Source organism: Camarhynchus parvulus, chromosome 1, assembly GCF_901933205.1.
Source record: "Camarhynchus parvulus chromosome 1, STF_HiC, whole genome shotgun sequence".
Taxonomy (NCBI): domain Eukaryota; kingdom Metazoa; phylum Chordata; class Aves; order Passeriformes; family Thraupidae; genus Camarhynchus; species Camarhynchus parvulus.
In genome coordinates, this window is record NC_044571.1 from 75,451,844 (window position 1) to 75,465,527 (window position 13,684).

At 35.1% G+C, this 13,684-nt stretch overlaps 1 protein-coding gene across 1 annotated transcript in view; it reads right to left on the reverse strand.

Moving 5' to 3' along the window:
* Positions 1-13,684, reverse strand: part of DYNC2H1 (dynein cytoplasmic 2 heavy chain 1) — a 144,699-nt gene that overhangs the window by 73,711 nt on the left and 57,304 nt on the right. The window contains 7 exon segments of the mRNA XM_030946228.1: positions 1,190-1,279; positions 2,895-3,038; positions 3,793-3,927; positions 6,628-6,747; positions 7,479-7,642; positions 10,525-10,648; positions 11,771-11,869. Of these exon segments, the coding sequence (XP_030802088.1) occupies positions 1,190-1,279; positions 2,895-3,038; positions 3,793-3,927; positions 6,628-6,747; positions 7,479-7,642; positions 10,525-10,648; positions 11,771-11,869 (876 nt within the window).

A 13,684-nucleotide genomic window follows, 5' to 3' on the forward strand; every position in this document is an offset into this window, starting at 1 on the left:
ATAGTAAGCTGGAGGGACCATTAGTTTGAAGTTGCACAGTTTCAGTGAACACATTTTCAGTATTTTCTAAACTCCAGTCTGATCACACTTAAAATCTTTCCTACTAGAAATCTCTTCTCTGCCTTGCACTTGAACTCTCTACTCTTCTTACATATAAAAATTGCTGCCTTCCATATTCACAATAACTTAGTGGAAGGCTTCACATAGTTACAACTTCAAAGACAAACATTGATTATTATGAGACTATTTAATGAGATTCCACTTAGACTTTGATAAACAAAACCCCTTAGAAAGAACTGCTACCCCTATATCCTCAATACAGCATTGCTAGATTGGGGGACAGAGGTAGGAGGTGGTGTAAAATTTTCAAGATTTTTCCATTCTCACAGATCAAACCACAGACTTGCATGATTTGTACTGCTCAAACCATATATGCAGAGCTACTGTGCTTTCTTCAGCCTGGTACTGTGAGACAAACACCTCCTGTTATGACAGTTTCATGTGTAAGTAAAAATTAAAACTAAAAATGAAAGGCTTAGTTTCCCCAGGTTTTCAGTAAGAAAGTAAGAAGTGAAAAGACACCTGACTGAAATTAAGAAGAAATACACTAAGAACATTTTTTTGAAGAAGAACAAGGAACAGACAGAAACAAAAAAGGTAGCAGGGAGACCTTTGGAAAAGGTCATGAAAATAAAAAGGTGAATATCACAATGTAGGGCTTTTAGAAACATAGAATCATCTAGGTTGGAAGAGATGATTCTTTAAGATGATTTCTTTAAGATAACCAAGTCCAAACATCAACCTAACAAACCCACTTCTGTTTTCTTTTTTAAAAAAACCAAACCTTAATACAAAAAACTCCCAAATAATCATACAAAACTTTATATTTAGGAATGCAAGAAATAAGAGCAAACACAAAATGAGTGCTCAGAAAACTGCGATGCCCATGACTGACTCTGAAGCCAGAATGAGGCAGAGAGGTAGAGCTCTGTGGAGAAATGTGCATCAGCAATATTAATTTGGTCATACACTGATTTCAAGTCTTCATTTAGCATGTTAATTATTGATAGTGTAATGTTTTGCATCTATTACACAATACTATTTATTTGAAGTAGATCAAGTGTTGGCTGCTGAAAGAAAACTTTCAAACCCAGTGCACTGTATAAAAGCCAGAAAAATACAATCTTACCTTAAACAAACAACGACAAACATATTCATACACTGTATGTTTCAATGTGCCAATAAGCAGCTTGATTCTTTCCTCAGTATTACCTGAATCCTAAAAAAGAAATTTCAGATTTCAAAAATTCCCATGGAAGTAAAAAACTTTCCACATCCTTTGTACATTTCAGCAAAATGACAGAAATAATCTGGACTCTACATGACACAAGTTCTAAAAATATATTAAATTCATCTGCAGCTATCAATGATTAAATGGGAAATTCATGCTGAAGTATTAAGGAATTAATGTTTCGGCATTTAATATTTTGACTATGAACATGATACAACTTTGTGTATAAGAAGAAATGCATTGAGAATGAGAGTACATTTCCTTCTCCCAACATTAATATCATTGAAATCTCATCATTGTCACTCGATAAAAAATTGCTTATTAATTGAATTACTATATTTAACACTACTAAACAAGTTTGTTGATCTTAAGTGTAATTATGAAACTTCTGGTCAAATTTGGCCCAACTGAAAGGAACAATGTAGAAAACAGTAAGTGTACACTGCCCTTCAAAGCTCATAGATTGAAAAAATAATTCTAACAGGGAAAAGTTTGAAAGATAGGACAAAAGAAGAAAGGGACTGGGGGATAGGGAGTGTGTTACAGGTAGTATGACTTCTTTTCTACCATGCTGGAATTTGAAGAGACGAGTTTAAGAAGGGCAATTGTGCAAGTGATTTGCCTAATACCTTTCCGATGTCTAATAGATTCCATGGCGTGAAAAATTGGATAGAGGAGAAGGAAAAAAGAAAGCAAGTAACAAAGGCAAAAACAGAAGTTGAGCTTTAAACAGGTAACATTACAGGCAGGAAAAAAAATTATGAAGGAGTGTGAGAGTAAGAACAAGAAGTTAAAACATCATGTTGTGGAAAAGAAGTAATAGGAACTTCAAAGAGGGACAGTTCACATAGACAGAACTGTGTTCCTAGTAATGACTGGAGCTGAAAGAGAATTGTAATCACAGATGTCAGAACAAAGGGGAATCCAAAGGAAACACGATGAAAGGCTGGCAAATGACTTTCTAAGTAAAACCAAAGAGAAATATGAGGAATTTTGGAGATGCTTAATAAAAAGAAAATGCACTATTACTCATTGTGGGTATTTTGATCTAAGGAGTGAGGTGACAAGGGATAAATCCATTCTTTGCTTCAGTAAGAATATACTGGCCTAAGAATGCAGAAGAATAAAAAATACATTTTCAACAGGACAGGATGCAGGCATGCTTACAAACTGTAAAAAAGTTGATAAACTTATGACCTTCCTTCGGGTAAATGAACCATGTAGAAATAGAGGTATTTTCTTATTCTACCCCTTGTTGATAGAATTAGCTTTATTAGCATTTTACAACATTAATTTATTTAAACAAAGCCTTATAATCAGCCTTTGTTTTCCTAATTCACCATAGACAAAGAACAAGCCTGAAATCACAAAGAGTTACTTTGCTTTCAGATGGTAGAGAAATTCTGTGATTTATATATAACATAATTTAGAAGTCCACATGCCTGTATTCTGAACATCTAAAGCACAACAGGTCAGCATCACGACTTATTATACACTTCATCATCAGTTATTCTAAGCTATTCTTAAAAAATGTCCAGAGTGACTAATAAATTTTAGATGGACACTTCTGCAGCATTAGCAGCTTCAGAAGAAGAGCAAATACCTTCTCGCTCTGCAGAGCCCTTTGGAAAAGCCGCAGGAACGCCGCCAAACTAAAGCGGTACATATTATTAATTTTGGACAAGTCAGAGATAATGAAGTACATCTTGCTAGCACTCTCAGCCAAAGGAAGATAGGCATCCCTCTCCTGCGGAGGAAAACAATACACACATAAAAAAGCCAGGTGCATTACTGCCACCTACTGATTATTGCATAAACATTTACTTAGCCCACCGAGAAAACATTCCTATAACTCCCACTGATTCAGAAAACAGGATCTTTTCCAAGCCTTCAAATTGAGTGATCAGTACTCCAGACTTCAACACTGTACTGAGATTTCAAAATTGGAAAAAAAAAAATTTATTGAAAAATCCTTTAAATTATGAAGAACATGTTGGAAATTAATCCCTAGGGCAATAAGATCTTTTCCCACCACAGAGCACATCCCAAAATTCAATGGGAAATTTTAAACTAAACATAGATCACAGAAGAAAACTCTGCAATCTGTCACAAAAACAGCATGTCAGATGAATAGCATCAGCAATTATCTAAACTTTTCCAATAGCAAGGGGCATATTAAGCAAAAACACCCACATGAACTATAATGTTTGCAATAGTGTATGGCAAAAATAAAGTCAAAACCCATTACTTGCCAAAATTCCTTTAGTTCAAACTGACAGACTTTAAACTGTGTAAGTACTCAGCATATACAAAACAAAACATTTTAATTACTGAAAATACTGCATGCACTTTCATATTCAAAATATCATTTACCCAAAAAGAACTAATATAATATGTTACTCATCCGATAACCCCATGGATGTATGTATCTTCTCTAGATAAAAGATGAATATTTTTAGCAGGAGAAAAACAGTACTGTAAAGATTAAAATATTCTTCTACCTTATCAAGGAAACTCTGAAGTCTGAAAGATTCAGCCAGTGATTCTTGGATGAGTGCACTGCTTGCTTTAGTTTGATTCAAAGATTCAATCAGATCCTTATTTTCTAGTATATTGCCTTGTGATGTGGCAAGTGTCTGGAAAAAAGAAAGTCATCTATGTTACATTAAAAAAAATCTTCTAAAGTAACCATTTTGGAAGCTATCTTTCTGATCTGTATGTATTTCTGAATCATTGAACGCATCTCTAGAGTTCTCAAAAACTGATGGTTACTCCAAAAACAGAGACATTTTTTAAAGAAGTATGGAAAATACAGCTCAAGAAAATACTCAAAAAAATCCACATTGCCTTATTCTGAAACATAGGTTATCAGCAGGCTTTTGAGAATGATTTCTGTGATTTAGAGTCTTAGGCACTAACATTCCCATGGTAAATACAGATTACAGTATTTCTTTCTTGTGTTTAACTTCTCATTTAAGCTGAAGTTGGCAACTTGTAAAAACTTCCTATACTCAGTCATTCATTAATTCATTTTCCTTCAAAAGTATTCTAGTTCTCATAGAACTCTCATCTCCAACTGAGATGAATATTCACATTACAACAATTTAAGTTTCATAATCAATGATCACTTTAAAATCCTTGGGATTGCCCCACATTTTCCCAGAGTTCTCATTAAATTAGGTGATTAAGCAATTAATCTCACTTCTAAGAAGTGGGGAAAGGTTGAATAGCTCACTTATATCTAAGGTTTTTTACTAACCTCCAGTAAATACACATCAAGATATTTATTTTGAAAACTGGCTGCTTGTCAGACAAATCAGTTCTGAGCAACCACCTGTAGGACATAATTTTAGAATATTTGGAGACACAGATTCACCAGTTAGAGTAGTAGAATGCACTTACTTCTCTACCTGAAACAAGTTTAGGAAAAGATCACCTGCTTTTTCAGATAGTCCAGTTCATCCATGAGGAATCATACTGTGAGCTATGAGACAGCACCCATGTCTTTACTCTGAGGCTTTTAGAAGGAAATCAGTACAGCACTTCAGAGAGAATGGAAATGTTGCTTTAAGATTAACTTAAATTTATCCAGACCTCATCCAACATTGACTTCTTTGACAATAAAGTCCACCTGCCAGTTTCCAACGAGCCTTAGGTTTCCTTCTTCAGGGTCAAAGATATCCTGATTTCAGGATAACTTGCTAACAAGAATTCCAAAATTGAAATCAACCTTGCTGTTACTACTCAGATGCTTTTTGTTGCAGACATCTTTAGGCAGGAACTTCTTTAAGTTTTGTACTTGATATTTCAGATCAGACAAATAAAAAGGATTTTTGAGTTCCAAGATCCCATAAAAAGTGTGTTCTATAGTGAAATTTGCTTTGTTGTATCTCTGAACCCTCAGCTTCTGCTAGACAATAAGATGCTAAAATGGTCAAATCTGGATATGGAATTTTATTAGAAAGCAAGTTTCCCTCTTCCTGAAAGAGAAATCTGCCCCACCAGAGTTTTAAGAAAGGGTTGACCTTAGTATTTGAGAATTACTAGGGAGTTCAATAGGGACAGTAAGTGTGGAAATTCAAATCACATAAAATAATTATGTACAAAATTCTAAAACTGAGCTGTTAATCACAGAATTATGATTGGATGGGACCATCTAGTTCCAACTCCCCTACCATGGGCAGGGATGACCCTCACTACATAAGGTTGCTCAAAGCTCCATCCAAACTGGCCTTGAACAAATCCAGGGATGAGGCATCTCCAAGTTCTCTGGGGAACCTATTCCCAGAGGTTCCCAGAGGAACTGGTGCCTTACCAGCCTCCCAGCAGAGAATTTCCTTGTAATATCTAAACTAAACCTACCCTCTTTAAAAGTCATTCCTCCCTTGGCCTGTCGCTGCATATCCTTGTAATAAACCCCTCTCCAGCTTTCTTGCGGGCCAGTCTAATCTGCAAAACTATTATTTTATGCTAATGCATTGCACTCAATACCACAAAGTTCTGCGATTTAGCTACAGACTGAGGGGTTTAGGGCACCAGGTCAATCTCCCTGCATCTCTGACCTTTCAGAAAGACAGGATTCGAGGACCCATTCTTACAAGCATGAAGTACAATTTCTGTGAAAACCATGGCTAGAGATAAACAAAAAATAAAACAGTCCTTCCTTGGAAGCTACCTTTTTTTTATAGAGGTGAACATCTGTTTCTGAGCATAAGTACTTTCAATAAAATAAAAAGACGAACCAAAAATTGAGAACTTTAATTTTAAATGCAAGACAGGGAGTGTTTACTGTAAAGAATATTATAGCTCATTGCTAATAGGAAACAATTGTAGAGGTTTAAAATTTTAAATGTCTCTCTCAGCAACCTTTCCATTTTGTAGGGTGATTTTTTTCATTTTCTTTACAACACAAGATCATTTCTCAACTTGAGAAAGAGTCACTTGGTATGATTCACAGGCTTAAAAGTGTGGCTTTTTTAAAAACTCATAATTTCAAAATGAAGCAGTATAATTTTTAATAAAGTTTTCTCTTCTTGGTGTGTTAAAATTACTGAAATTTCTAATCAACCTAAATCAGCCTAAATCTATGTCACCAAATTGATAAATTTAACTATGAAACTGCTTAATGTATTGAATAGTACAGTTTCATGACAGACGCACCTTGTTATCTACTCTACTCTTCAAACAGGTCCAGGCAAATAATGCTTTTTTTTTTCCTAATCAAAAACCCTGACGGCTCATTATTCCAACACTTCCAACATCTCCATTCAAACACACAATAATGTGACTATCATTTTATTGGTCTAACAGATATTAAAGAGGTAAATTTGTTTTACCTCCAAAAGAGAATCCTCAAGTTTAGCTAACTGTATCTTCTTATCTTCTTCCTGTTGTAACAGCTTTGTCTTCTGCTCTTCCAAATCAGGCTTTTCATGCTGAATTGTTAAAGCCAGAAGCTAAAAACAAAGAGATAAAACAAAAAGGAAGTTGTGGTTTTTTTGCATTTCCACTTCAAGAGGAGTCAGTTTTCCTGGATACATTGCATGATTCCAATTCCATACCTCCAGAGGAAGGAGGAAATTCATACGGTTATCTATGCTTCACATTTTGAATTATAGCTTACTTATCAACATCTTATCCACATCCCATTCTAAGCCCCTTGTTAGCGTAGAAAAACTTGTTTCTTACCAAATAAGGAGGGGATTTTCTTCCCTTAACTGATCTCTTTCTTTTTTTTGCTTTCTTCCATTTGTATGTTACATTTTGATTCCTAGACTTTATAGATAAAACCTCAACAGCTACTAGCATTTTAAAGGAAATAAAATACACAGTATTTTGGTTTCACTACATTTTTTTCTATACACAAAATACCTTGATGATACCAGCATCATTCTCTAAGTAGGACACTGGAGAGCTGTAACAGAAATGTTTCCATGGTACCATAAATGCATCTTGAACAGAAAGCAAAGACTTAGCAATTAATCTGTTGCAATGAGAACATTTTCATTTTCTCTATTGGACTCACTCTTTGTTTCCAAAGTACATAAAAATTTTACTATTTATATTTGTGAGATTGAAAATACCTCCATAACCCTTAATGCAAACTGCACCATAGGGCTTATTCCAGATGCTGGATGCACCTATGCATGTTCACTATACATACACTGGTTTTATTCTAAATGCCTACCTGCCCTCTTAAGCCACTTGCTGTTGTGGTAAAGTTTACTTCTGTAACAATAGAAGAAGCATCAGGTGGAATGAAGGGATTTGGGTTCCTTGTTGATAGAAAAAGATGGAACTCTTCATTATAATCTATCATTTTTTCACCTATTTGTACGGCATAACGGGGTCCTGTAAACAACAAGCAGATATACTCACTCTGATTGGAACATTCTATAATGATCTGAAAACAATGGTATTTGTGTAATACTTTATGATGAATGGATCTAAATATATTTCACAATATATATTTATAATCTGATTGGAAAAAAATATAAATTCAAAAAATTTAAAGAACACATTCTAACCTGCATTGTTAAGTGACAGAAAATTAATAACATAGGAAATAATAATAATATAGGAAATAACCTAGTAAGAATATTTAATACACCTGAGTAGTTTAAATATCCTTACCCAGAACACAAAGCATCAAGGACAAAAATGCATTTGAAGTAAAAGTAATACTAACAACTTTTTGAAATCTTCAGACCATGAATAGGAGACAAAACACCACAGAAGATGACCTTGAGAATCCCACTTATGTGTAAGAATTTCGTCATAATTTAAACATATTTCTTTACCTTTAAACATTGGTCTACCACTCTATACTAGCCATAATTATATACTAGCTAACTAAGATGGTTCAGTATTTCCTCATCCAAACCCATTAGATTTAATCTCTGGTTCTGTTATATTTATTTGTAGAAGGTTGATGTTGCTGTATAATCATAATTCTATCAAGATACTATTTTCTACAATAACTGTTATAGAGCACGTCAATGAAACTAAAAATGATGGAATATCTGGACAGCAGCATGAAAGAAAAATATTCCATGAGAAATATCCCATATTGTATTATTATAAATATATTTAATTTAATCATATTATGAAAGAAACAAGTGATTTATTAAATAACTGATGTCATGGTCTCAGTCTGTTTATACTCCTCATACTTCTCTATATGTCTGTTACAGAATAAAACTACATGTACAGCCCCCTCCACCCCTCTTCCATAACAGGTTTCCATTCCAGCAGCGTTAGAAAAGAATAGACTCAGAAAATTACATTATTAGATTAAGATTTTGCCTCCTGATACTGAAAAACAAGTAAGAATGGAATTATAAGTTGAAAAGTGAAAATTTCCATTCCAGAAAACTTTCCAAGATGGCAAACTTAGGTGCTTCTGTATTTTTAGCACTGGGTGCAGATCAGAAATGTAAATCTCTTGCTAAAACACTGGTAGAGATGAAAATAACATACCAATTTTCCTTCTATGCCAAAGGTCAGAATAAATTTTAAGACTTTGTTGTAAAAACATCAAACAGAAAATGGAAGCTGTACGAAGACGAATTTACTGCAGTATATAGATTCACATTTTTTCTTAACATTTCAATCCAAGTAATGGAGAGATGTACAGTCATCACAAGCAAAATAATGCAGACAGGTCCCCACACCCACATTTTGACAAAAAGAAGGAGTGTATGCTTGCTAATAAAGTGATGGAAAAGATTCAAATAGTGATCCATTCTTCCTTTTCCAACAACAGCTCTTTAGTTTGGACCTGCACAGCACCTGGCATTAACATAGCTCATTAAAAAGCAAAAGAGGACATCTGAGTGTTATGAGCAATTTTCCTGAACAAACTAGTATATTTGAATTTAATCTGCTTTCTCCACAGTTCTGCAGCCACAGTCATCTTTCTTACTGTATCTCATTAGCTCTCCAAAATTTGGCAGAAGTTAGAGGGGCAAAAAAAATTGTTACAGTGTTCTACCTAACCCTCCACAGATCCCTGAAATCACTACTTTGGTTCCATTCTTTTAATGAGAATAAACAAGCAGGTGCATCTGTAATGCAAGACTGATTTAAAATAACCTTTCTTTTCCTTAAATAGATCTTTCTTATATAGGTGATAAATGTATATATGAATCCTATGGTATTTGCATTTATTTTTATCATCTACTTATATTTGAAGAATTACTGCTACCTCACACATCATTAGATCTCAATTGTAGATGAAATGACAGCAAAAAAAACGTCTTGAGCTATTTTCAGTACCCAAAGTTCATACAGTAAATTACATGTCACATGCTGAGGAATGACCACTTGAGGCAGAAATACAATTACAAAGGATAATACAAATCTATTTTAGTTACTTTAATTTAGAAAGTACCTAAAACATACATTGCTGTACTTTTTAATTCATCAAGTTCTCTTGCTATAATCTCAAAATATGTAACATAATTCAACAAAATTTATGCTGAGATACTTGCATAATTACAATTTTTTTTGCTAAACTTTTATCATAATTTTTCGTATTAAAAACAAATTTCTTTAAAGCACCTAAGTCCAAAGCAGTCAAAGAAACAGTTAGGTAGAACATGTTATCTGTCCAAAACAAAGATATGATATTGCAAAACCTAAACATTGTGATTTTTCACTTTTCTTGCATTGGTTAAAGGGACTCCTTTCATGAAATTCCACCATTTTGCTGATCCATATGACCCTTCCCATTCCAAGGGCACCTTGGGAACAGACCTGTCTGTCTTCTTTAGGTTCAGAGAAATCCAAGAGAAGCAGGAACACCAACATTCTAAACCTTTGATTCCTAACTGCACTAACAGTTGTGCAATTTCTAGTTTATTTAAGGCCCAAGTTTCCAATTAAAACTATGTGTTTAAAATGATCACAGGAAATCAACTTAAAATTTAAATTTTAAGAGTCTATAAAAAAGACATTTTTGTAACTTCACAAAAATGTGTTCTTTATAGACTCTTTAATACTTTTAATTTACTTTTAAATAACTTTCAATTCAATATTTTCCAATATTTTTCCACTTACTAAATAAGAACATATCTCCAACATATTTCATACACTGAAGTGTTAGTAGCAGGTTAATACTACAGAGGAAAAAAACTACACAATATTATGCTTTCAGAAAAATCAAGTTTTATATAAATAGATCAACCTACAAAAGTTTTGAGCAAGTTTATGCAAAGATCTTGGTGATTTACCTTGAGCAATAAGATCTTTTCTAAGCAATGGGTAAAGCACAGGTTCCACTCCATCCATTTCCTGTATAATAAGTGTCTTCCCAAATCTCACTGCCAGCTCAAGAGCAGTTAGGAAGTTGGTGTCCTGGATAAATAGAAACACATTCCTTTGATTCATGCTTTTTTCAAAAACACAAACACTTCAGAATGATTAGGAAGGCATTACACCAAATAATCCAAATCTAAAAATTAGTAGTATAGATGAAAAATCCTTTAGAGGCATATATTTCAGGGTTTAGCCACAAATATTTAGTTTAAATAAACTTGATCCACTGATCAAGAAAACCTATATAACATGCCTAGATCTTTAAGTGCTGCAACAGAAGAGAGCAGGTTCACTGCCATGTCTGCCCGGTGCACCTGGAAGTCCTGGTCAGGTCTCTTATCTCAAATTTTAATATGTAGCTATGTCTCAAAACTGAACCAAGCACAGGAATCACATTATTAAGAGGTCTACAGGCAGTCTTTTCTTGCACACAGGTGTTTAAACATGCATGTGGTGCTTATGATCCCCTTAGTCAATAGAGATCCTGGAAAATTTAGGCAACAGAGGCTGAAAGGTAATCAGGCCAGTCAGCTAGCAGGACTAACTATCAATTACCCAAAGATATGTTATCTACTACCATCAGAGAGTATCTACAAGGGTGCCACAGACCCAGGAGGGAGTTGTGGAAGAGCTACATGCTGTTGAAACAATATTTTGAGGCCAAGGGGGGTTCAGTAAGGGACTTCTGAAGAGCATCAGATGCCTGCCTGTGTGTGTGCAACTGAGCTGCACCTCACTACTCAGGTAAGAAGTTACACGTACATGATGAATTTCAGGTACCCTAATCTTCAACTGAAACCAAATTTACTCTTTCCAATGTAGATAATACAACACAGCAATCACAGGGAATTAAGCGTATATATACTCCTGAAATCCACTGAACTGCAACAAAGTACACAAAAGACCTCTCTATTTGAAAATCCTTTCTATCTTCCTCTCATCAGGGAATATGACATTATCAGAGAGTAGGACAAGGAGGCAAACTTGTAGAAATAATACCAGATGCTGACCCTCCAATTTTAAATAACCTAGAACTCTATGGGGAATTGTATGCTTCACACAATATAAACTGATTTTTGGTTATTTCTATCACAAACCTTTAAACACTATTTTGTAAAATGTGGAATAGAGAAGAGAAAAGACCAAGAGTAAATACTGCACCTGTTGGTTGATAACTTCCAAACGTGATTCCTTCAAATGTGTCTTCAGCCATTCAGTAGCCCGGAAAGAAGGATCTATCAAAAATGGGCACACTTTACTCTAGGGAAAAAATATAAATATTTTTATTAAAATCTATTTTAAGAACAAAATTGGAATTTTTTCATTTCCCCAAACTAATGGAATATGTATTTTCAAAACTTTTTTAATTAACAAACTGTTTAGAGAAACAATAACAGACTAGGAAATGTATGTCTTTCATTTTATCTCTTCTTTAAAAAAACAAGGAGACCACCCAAATCCAAAATTCTCAGATGTTTGTCCTGCTGAAGTTAGGCAGTTCTTCACCTTCTCTTAAAAACAGGAGTCTCTATTCAATGAGTACAATCTACAGCTTTTATTATTCACAACTGCTTTTAAACTTAGAAGAATTATTAGTTTTCCTTTTCCTTCCTCTGATGGGAAAAGGTACAATACTTCTGGGTTTGGACTTCAATGCATTTTAGAAAGAATCATGAATACAAGTATTTTTCAGGCACAAAGCTACACTCAACTCGATCCAGTATGTCCATGTCTCTCTTGTGCTGTGCATCACCCAACTGGACCCAGAATTCCAGGTGTGCCCTCACCAGCACTGAGTGAAGGGGAGGGATCACCTCCCTCAACCTGCTGCCAATACTTTGCCTAAAGCTGTCCAGGATACCATTGGCCTTCTCCTTGGCAAGGGCCCATAACTGTCTCATGGACTACCTGGAGTCTACCAGGAGCACCAGGTCCTTTTCTGCAAATCTGCTTTGCAACTGGTAGGTCCTCAAAACATGTTGGTACATGGGGTTGTTACTGTCCAGGTGCAGGACTGCGTAATTCCCTTTCCTGAACTTCATGAAGTTCCTGTCAGCCCATTTCTCCAGTCTGTCAAGGACCCTCTGGGTCTCAGAATTACCCTCTTGTGTATCAAAGACTCAGTCATAGAATGGCTTGGGTTGGAAAGTCCCTCAAATATCATCCAGTTCCAACACCCCTGCCAAGGGCACCAAGGCTACTCACTAGATCAGGTTGCCCATGGTTCCAATGCAACCTGACTTTGAGCACTTCCAGGGATGGGGCATCCACAGCTTCTCTGGACAACCTGTGCCACTGCCTCACTACACTCTAAGTAAAAGAAATTTTCTTAACATCGAATCCAAATTTCTCCTCATTTAGTTTATAACTATTCTTCCTTCCCCTCTTATTATCTGCACATGAAAAGACTTGCTCTCCCTCTTTCCTGTAAGTCCTCTTTAAGGACTGAAAGGCTGCAGCGAGGTGTCCCCAGAGCCTTCTCTTCTCCAGGCTGTACAACCCCAGCTCTCTCAGCCTGTCCTCATAGCAGATATGCTCCAGCCATCAGGCCATCTTGGTATATCAGCTATGTCTCCCAGTTTTGTGTCAGCAAATTTGCTGAAGGTTTAAACATGTATTTTCAGCAATTCTCTGGTTCAGTCTGATAGAAAAGCATTTCCAAGTGTGGGGCTTTTTTTAGATTGAGTTCCAGTATTCCAAACTGAGTAGCTACACAGATCTCAAACTGAAAGATGGGGGAACGTGATGAGTATTCAAGCATCAAAAGATGATCAGCACAAACGGTTGAGAACTGTACTGTAGATCACACTGGTAAAATATCATGTCAAATTTCAGCTTTATGAGGATGTACACAAGGAAAATTATTTGACTTGATTGAGTGTTTCAAAAACCTCTTTACACATGGTGAGATTTTTAAGAGCTCAATCTATTAAATTAATGAAAAAGATGAAAATAAGGTTTTATTGTAGCATATAAGTAGCCTTAATGGTACAAGACAGTGTTTATTGAAAATCTGTTTAATCAAACTGAGAAAAGAATATACAGATCTACTAAAAGGATGATAAAGCAAAATAA